At 43.9% G+C, this 9,061-nt stretch overlaps 1 protein-coding gene across 5 annotated transcripts in view; it reads left to right on the plus strand.

Moving 5' to 3' along the window:
* LOC105566599 (lachesin-like) overlaps nt 1-7,289 on the plus strand; it is a 39,160-nt gene extending 31,871 nt beyond the window's left edge. For 2 of the 5 annotated variants that reach the window (XM_012020732.1, XM_012020736.1), the window contains 3 exons: nt 3,170-3,319; nt 3,871-4,021; nt 5,768-7,087. In XM_012020732.1, the coding sequence (XP_011876122.1) occupies nt 3,170-3,319; nt 3,871-4,021; nt 5,768-6,221 (755 nt within the window). In that variant the 3' untranslated portion in view covers nt 6,222-7,087. The other 3 variants (XM_012020735.1, XM_012020733.1, XM_012020734.1) reach the window with 3 other exon arrangements.
* Nucleotides 7,290-9,061: the final 1,772 nt, after the last annotated feature.

The following is a 9,061-nucleotide window of genomic DNA, read 5'->3' on the forward strand; positions in this document are numbered from 1 at the left end:
GTTAGATGGCACGTCCATCCGATGTAACACTCAAAGTGGGACTGAAGTCTGACAATGGTGTGAAGGAGATACAGAGAACATGGCAATAAATAAGTACATAACTAATAAACCGGAGCCGGAGTCAAAAGGTTAAAAACATGCCATGTTCTCTGTATCTCCTTCACACCATTGTCAGACTTCAGTCCCACTTTGAGTGTTACATCGGATGGACGTGCCATCTAACACAGTTCTCCATGTGATGCCCAGAGATGAAAGTGAGGCTGTTCTTTAATTTTTGATACTAATGGCGTAATATTGTAAGTTTACAGAAAATATTTCACGACGTTCATTTTTACTTATCCTAGACTTTGTTTCCCAATTGACACGACTGTAAGATGCGTCTTGTTTTGTAAAATAATTATAGATTGTTGAATTCCTTGAAAAGGACCACAACCCGCATGGTCGAAACGTCGGATTAAACGAATAAATAAACCATCTGCCAGCCTAAGTCGTCTAACAATTCTTTCTACCGACAATTGAAATCTTCGTCGTTTCCCCCGTTCGTGAGATCGCGGACTCCGCGAGTCCGCGCTATTACCGCGAACCTTTTGCGAGCGCGCGCTCGAAAGATATTATCAGGGCAATAATTAACTCTCCCTCTTTTCGAGTACAAGAAGAGATAAAAAAAAGCGACCCAGATGCTCTCTTATCGCATATGTAAATGCGTTATCCGAAAGTGTCGTTACTTGATTTTTAAGTTTAGATTCGCGATATAACCGCGGTTAAAAATAGTGAAAAAAAATGTGTCCCTATTGGTGTTCACCGTGGATTTAGACGAGAGCGTCTCGATACAGCGAAGCCGACGATAAAAGTGGACGAATTAAGGAAAATTAAAACTGTGATCCCTTTTCGTTTAATTACGCTACCAATCGAGAGGCGAGATTGCACAATGCTGCAGATAGTAGAGATAGATGCGAAATTCTCGCGGATAATAGATGCTGTACGGCGCCAGCATAACTCAATATTGATAGGATAATTAAGTGCTACTAATATCTTAGTTACCTCGTAGTTGCTTGGTACGCGTTAAAGTGCGAACTATTATCGGAGTCCGGGGATGCGGACGAATCCTTTCCCGATTACACTTACCGTTATTGCCGCCTCGTTATTGATTTTATCGTGTCGCAGGTTAAAATCGTAAAACTGCTCTTTTAAAGATATACTTATCTTTTTCGTAGAAATTGACCCGCGCGCGAATATATAAAACACTCGCCGCAAAATATGCGCTCCTCTCTCACCCGATGTCTGATTTAAATGTCAAATTTTTAAGGGTTGTCGTTAATGAAGAATTATATACCTTGTCGGGAGTCTCTTTTTTTTTCCTTATAAAAATTGCACCGCGAATAAAACATTTGTGGCGTTCCTTTTTTCGTCCGATATTCGATTCAAATGTGAAAATTTTAAGAATCGAGGAAGAATTAGATTTTGTCGGAACTTCCTTTTTATTCGTCGAAATTCGGATCAGTGCGCGAATAAATGTTTGCCGCATTCTTTTTCGGCTCCATATCCGACTTGCACGTGAAATTTTTAAGAGTTATTAAATATAATATCTCGTCGGGGTTTTTTCGGTTCTTGTCATAAAAATGAACGTGCGAAAATATAAAATGCTTATCGCACTCTTTATTCGTCCGATAGAAATATGAAACTTTTACGAGTCGTCGTTAATGAAGAATTAGATGTCTCGCCGGGAGAAATTGTACGTGCCCCCACGGAAAAATAGATATTTCAAAAAGTAGGTGAAAATATATGATAATATATTTCGTACATTTGGTTTGGAAAAATTCTATTAAAAGCATCGTATACAATATTATACAATGTCAAAAATATACTAAAAATGTATGTGAAATATATAAACAATATTTAAATTATATTTTTATAATTCCACAATAACGCTTTTCGCTGCCGCGAGGCGGCGATCGCGCGTCACACTTTCTCGTATTTAAAAAGCAACCAACAGCAGTGTATAAGAAGTGGCGAGAAATCAGATCTGACAGTTGTGGCAAATGAAATCAATTTGATCTCCGCTGTTAAAGCGTTGAGAATCTAAATTCCTTTTAATATTTTTAATACATATGAGTGATATATGAAAAATTCCAATTCATTGTTATTACATTTATAGTAGCAGTATATATTTCTTATAACGCATATACGAGTAATGTAAAACGAATGTATCCTTTCTACTTTTCTTGATATATAATGAAATATATATTTTTCCGTGGGGGTTGCACATCGGCATGTCTCCGCGGTCCCGAGGATCAGCTTGGACAGAGAGAAAGTGACTAGACCGCGAGTAAATTCGCGGTGTATCGGGAGAGCCGGAGAACTTTTCGAACTGGTATTCTTCGCGGATACGTAGATCGGGTGTAAGAAGTATACGGTAGACGAGCAGGGCGGATGTAACGAGTAAGCTCGTTGAAACAAGTTCCTCTTTGTGAACTGACCTCGAAGACGGGTGAAACGTGAGAGCAAAGCCGCAACCGAGAGTTCCTTGGGATAGTATCTCGGTTTGTACGCGTGTACGTTATAGAGTTGCCGAGATCGAGAGAGCGAGAGAGCGAGAGAGAGAGAGAGAGAGAGAGAGGGAGAGAGAGAGAATGTCGCGTAAATTGGCGCACACGCTTGCATTCACGGTTCGAGTCTCAGGAGTTACCAAAACTGGTCGACGTAACTATCTGCATATCTCGTCTGTACGATCAGCTATCCTTGAATTCGTAGCGTGGCCCTGGTAGTCGCGCAACTACTTTCCGGGAGTATATTTTACAACGTTCATTTTCTACGTCGACGGGGGCGCTTTTCTTAACGAAAGCTCGCTCACCCGCGCCACGTGGTCGCCCGTGATTTAAGCGCGCGTTTCTTTTTTTTTCAATTTTTTTTTATCTTTCGTTTCTCGCCGTTTCTCCCGGTTCGCCAGGCAAATCCACCGAGTCCGATCCCGACGCGTTGCCGACCTGGCCAAACTTTTCCCTCGATCGGGAAAATGGTGTAATCGTAATTCGGCGCAATCGAGCTCCGTTGTTTCGAGCTCCGTTGTTCCCGGCCCGTTGTTGGAAGCGAGCGGAAGAAAGCGGAGCGGGATCGCGATCGATCGTTTTTCCGCATGGACATGGTTAAAATGTTTCTCCCGTGTACGCAGGTGGTAGCACTTTCGAGAAGCACGACCACTACAACGGCTCGCTGCTGCATTTCTACCGCGTCGAGAGGCGGCAAATGGGGGCGTATCTCTGCATCGCCAGCAACGACGTGCCGCCAGCGGTTAGCAAACGGGTGACGCTCGCTGTGAATTGTAAGCTCCATTCGCTCGCACGATCCGTCCCAAATCCGTTCCGATCCGATTCGCAGATTACCTCTCGTGGAAATAGTAATTCGCTAATATTTTTCATGTAGTCAGGACGCGCGCGAGTTGATCGCCGATTCGAGAGAGAAAGTCACCGATAGCCGAGGGAAGCTTTCGAAAATATATACGCTCAGCGAGAAGGAAAATTTCATTCTCACTCTCGACGAGCGCGATAAATCCTCGACGAGGATGAAACTCGTCGCGCTTACGCGGAGATGGACCGCCGGTACAATCTCCAAAACAGACTCGAGTCCCCCGTCGTTTCAGCTTGAAAAGTTATCCCCGCGTCGCGAAAACTCACGTCCGGGCTGCCCGGCTGGGGGAGATTACGCGATTAGGGCGGGCAAGAAGAAAGCCTGATTTCGACGTGCGCGTTCATCGGATGAGAATCAAATTTTCATTTCCTCGTTAAAGCGAGCTCTATCTTGGAGACTTCCCTCGTACGTACGCTCGCGAGGAGCCTGCCCCTCGCATTTTCTAGACTCATTTTACTTCCGTAGTCGCACCCGTCGTGAAAGCACCCAACCAGCTATTGGGCGCTCCTCTGGGCACAGACGTGCAGCTCGAGTGCTACGTCGAGGCGTTTCCGAACACGATCAATTATTGGGTGAAGAATCAACGAGGCACGGACGACGAAATGTTATTGGAAGGGTGAGCTTCTCGTTCGTTGTTTTCTTAACGCGAATAATCGTCAGCCGTAACACGGCGCGAGAGGGATATTAAGTATAACGATATAAAAATTGTATACGCCACGGTACGTTTCGGCCACGACGCAGCAACGCCGCGATTCTGCAAATCTCGCGGCAAATCGGTCGCCGAGACGATAAAATTTCAACGAAGCTCTCGAGATTTTCCAATAAGACGATAGCGCAGCGATGTACGAGTTAGAAATATTACATCGCGACGGTTGCGCCAGTCGAAAGTGCAATGTAACATTGAACCGATCGCTAAATGGCATCTGTCTTCCAACTTGGGAGATTAAATCTGGCTGACAGATTTAGAATTCGTTAATTACAAACGATGGTTATTAACTTCTCATGGCTATCCAAGCGCCCCAGCGGAAAAAAATTTCTGTAAATAACTACGAAACTTGACCTGAAATAGAAACTTGTAGAAACTTTTATATCTTCGTCGAAACATTAGTTTTTTGTAAAAATATCTACGAAATAGTACCACAAATTACAATGTTCTCAAATCAAGAAATCATTGCAAGTAGTATTTCATGAAAATGTACAATTTTGTAAAAATTAGTACAAAACTTTACTAGTTCTACAAACTTGAGAAACAACAAAAGTTCGTAAAGAACTAAAACATCTGCTTACTTGTAGATTGTTACAAAAATTAACAAAAGTGTTCCAAGTCTAGCATTTTCATGTTGATTTTTATAACACTTTTTAAATTTACGTAGAATTTCTTAGATTCTGGCAGTTATATTTTATAGTTTTGTAGAATTTTGTAGAATTATTTCCGGCAGGGCGTAAGGGCCTAAACACGCGAAAAAGCTCGAGTGGTAAAAAGTCAACGGTACAAGATACTATTTTTTCCTACTGGATTTCTTGCAAGAGCCAATGAGGAGACAGAATTTTAGATCAGGTAACCTAAGGCTAAAGCCAACGGCACACGATACTATTTTTCCTACTGGATTGCTTACGAGATAAGAATGCAGAGTTTCAGATCAGGTGACTCATGGCTAAATCCTGATTGGCTCTCGTAATCCAGTAGCAATCCAGTAGGAAAAATAGTATCGTATGCCGTTGGTTTAAGATGGTTTAAGACTTAAGACTTAAGGGAAGTGACCAATAGGGTGGTCTTCTGTTGCAGCACTGGTAAGCTAGTGCAATACATTAGAGTAAAGGCTCGTGTCCACGATGCCAGAACTTGGTCCAAGTTCTAGCTCCGAGAAATGTGTAGCCAATCAACTTGCAGCTTTTATGGAATAGCTGCAAGTTGATTGGCCACACGTTTCTCGAAATTAGAACTTGGACCAAGTTCTAGCATCGTAAACACAGGCCTTTAGACAAGTATATTTTTCTCCATTCCAACTTACTGCACTAGTTCACCAATGCAGCAATAGGAAGCAAGCCTGATGACGGTCGAGAACGTGAGCAGCGATGTTGAGACTTCAGCAATGCTGAAAATTGCGATTGGTTGAAGTCCTTAAGTCTTGAGCTTTTTTTTCAGTTTAACCGGTGTTGCTGCGACGATGTTGCGGCAACTCGCGCATAATATTTGCAGTTGTGCCGCGCGCAGATATATCTTTCCGCGACTTTTCCGCGCCGTACGGGAAAATGACGGCCAAAGGTGCACTCTCGCTCCGTAGAAATCCTTTGCCCGGCGTTTTCCCTCTCGCTCCGGCAACGAAACGCTCCGATAACGAGATTCACGTATGTTTCGTAGACCGAAGTACAGCGTGCGGGAGGAACGCACGGGCTACACGGTCCTGATGTGGCTCTTAATCAAAAAGTTTACGGACAGGGACGTCGGTAGTTACAAATGCGTTTCAACGAATAGCCTAGGCAAGGCGGACGGGACTTTGAGATTGTACGGTAAGTTACACGGCCGAGAGAGCCGGATGTGCGCCTTTCAATTTTTATACGCTCTGAGATGCTCACGTCCACGTCGGTGTCCGCTTTCAGAGATTAAAATTGGCTTCGACAGAGTGGGATCTCGCGGGAAGGATCACGTATCTATTATTGGTGGTAAGTATATACCGGTGTACATACATCCCGGCAAACAAACCGCTTGCAGTATGGCAACAAATTGGCAACATATTCATTCGGATATCGCAACGGATCCGGTGTCATCCGCGTCCGCGTCGGACTCGCGGTTCGAAGCTGCCGATATAATCTGACAGCAGATTGTCGGCAGGAACCGAGCGGAATCGGTCGGCTTCGTATAAACATTTAAATGGTATACACCCGAGTCGAAATTTTGGTACTATTTTGACACTTTTAAGGACGATTTACACCTACCTAGCTGATCTGTGCGCCTACATAGACCAGCAATAACCTACTTTGATGACATTCTATTTTTGTACTCCTCCCATGAATCTTTAATTCTAAAAATTTACTTTACCTCCCGCTTAAAAGGACCTACTTTAATGCTAAATTGGCAAAAGTAGAAATGCCTGACAATATCGGTTTTTTAAAGTAGGAGTGAATTTTTTACGTGCAGTTCGACACCTCTTTTATTGTCTTAGGTCCTACTGTACAGGGAAAGGGTAAATACACGTGACATTCAAGTGGCTCTATCTCGGAAACGATAGGGAATGGGACATGTATCCCATATGAACATTTTTGCTTGAAACGACCGATACTATCACCTCCCAGAATATTGACCTTTCCTCCTGGGACACCCGAATGTATGATGGAATTAAAGGTTCAACATAGGGTCAGAATTTCGACCCGGGCATCATTTAAAGCGCTCGCGAAACGGCAGGTTTCGTTTAGTTCCAATCCGCCGTTTTACACCCCCTGCCGCATTTCTCTGCCGGCGTTCCATCGACAAAATTTGCAGCTGACACTTTCGAAATCCGTTTGGCTCCGGGTACATATAAAGAGCAGATTTACTGCTCGCAAGCACGTTATCAATCCCGTTGTTGCTGTCGCGATAAGATTCAGCGCCCGGCCGATTCCCAGCGGCACGGTCGGCGCCCCGCTTATCGGGGGATCGATGTCGCGCTTTTTTTTCCCCCCTCAGTGAAAGGGCGTGACTTTTTTTTTCTAGGTTTGGCCGAGGCCGCTCAAAGTTCCGGCGCCAGCAGCGGCGTCGGCGGTTTCTCCGGAAGTAGCAGCTTGTCGCACATCCTATCGATGTTTTTCTTCATACCGATACTATGGCCACGGTGAAGAAGGCATCCACTACTGGTCACCGCTAAGCTACTTAGTGCCGGATGACTTTGTGCCAAAAAAAAAAAAAAGACAAGAATGTAGAGAGAATGCGCGGAGTGTGAGAGATAGCGTGGTAGAGAACGTATGGAAGCGGACAGCGAGAACGCGCTCAAGAGAGAAAGAGAGGGAGAGACTGGGAATGCGAGAGAAGAAAGAGAGAGAGAGAGAGAGAGAGAGAAAGAGAGGATGGGAATAAGATAATAAATCGGAGTCCTCGGTGCTCCAAATTCTTCCTACTTTCCTTTCCTACACCCGAGTGTCGAAGACATTTTTAGATCAATGAATGTTGTCAATGTACGCGTCGCTTTAGATTCGCGCTTCGCGGATCGGCCGAGCGTGGCCCGACTCGCGCCGTTCGTCTCACGGAGAGACGCCGTCGGGATCGGTACTGATGAGCTAATCGCGCGCACCAATTGTAATTCGTTTTAATGTACTTTATATACTCGAGGTGTGCGACGATCAGGACGTTCGCGCGGCGATCGACGCGGACGGCGTGGATCGCGTCCGAGTAACCGCTGCGCCGATACGCGGATCGACGAATTCGAGAGGAAGGGGGGGGGGGGTTCGCCATCGCGGGGATTGCTTCATGAATCGACGATAATAATCAACGGTCGTTTTGTCATTGATTTATCGCGCTGCTGACTGACTTTGAACGTCGGAAAACTTTGATGTTTCGAAATAAAAATAAGAATCGAACGTTGTACCTTGTTGCCTCGTGTTTTGTCATTTCCGCCTTATGCTAACTAAGTGCTGAACCCATTTTTCATCTTGCTTGTCCAACGTGACTTACATAAGGGTACTATTACATTTGTCGTACGACGAGTTTTTTCAGCTTGGTGGCTACACGGAAAGAATTTCCTCCTAAAATTTATCCTGAAATCGTATAATCGTGCGACAACGCAGTATTTCGAAGAATTTTATGAGAGTTTTTTTTAAAATTTTACCATAAATTTTACTAGTAAAGTGTATGGTAAAATTTCGGAAAACTCTCATAAAGTTCTTCGAAATGCCGTGTTGTCCCACGCTAGAAAATTTCTAGATCGAAAACTTTTCTATCCTGCAGCCAATCGACACGCTTAAAAAATTGGTCATACGACCAATGTAATACCAGTTTAAGAGCCTGGGCAGAAAGAGTGTAACCGTCTACGATTCTGTCGTAAGACTTAAGTCGGTGTCAGAAGTCATTTGCAATGCGCCATACGTTTACGACGTTTCTTTGTGCGTTGATTTCCGACGTCGGCTTGCGTCTTACTACCGAATCGTAAACACTTACGACAAACCTTCTGCTCAGGTCCTAAGGCTAAGGCTGATATTACATTTGTCGTACGACAAATTTTTCAAGCGTGTTGATTGGCTGCTGAACAGAAAATTTCTAGATACTCGAGAATTTTACTATCCCGCAGCCAATCAACACACTTAACAAATTTGTCGTACGACAAACGCAATACCAGCCTAATGTTACGTATTCGTCGTACGACAAATTTTTCAAGCGCTTTGACTGATTGCAGAATAGAAAAGTTGGCGGGTCTCTAGAAATTTTCTAGCTTGTAGCCAATCAACGCGCTTAAAAAATTTGTACGACAATTCTAATACCAGCCTAATATGACATATTCGTCGTACGACAAATTTTTCAAGCATCTCAATTGGCTGCGGAATAGAAAAGTTCTTGAGTATCTAGATATTTTCTAGCTTGTAGCTAATCAACGCGCTTAAAATATTTGTCGTACGACAAATGTAATACCAGCCTAATGTTACATATTTGTCGTACGACAAATTTTTCAAGCGCTTTGACTGGCTGCAG

Source organism: Vollenhovia emeryi, unplaced genomic scaffold (genome assembly GCF_000949405.1).
Source record: "Vollenhovia emeryi isolate VEMERY1.0 unplaced genomic scaffold, V.emery_V1.0 DF939144.1, whole genome shotgun sequence".
Lineage (NCBI taxonomy): Eukaryota > Metazoa > Arthropoda > Insecta > Hymenoptera > Formicidae > Vollenhovia > Vollenhovia emeryi.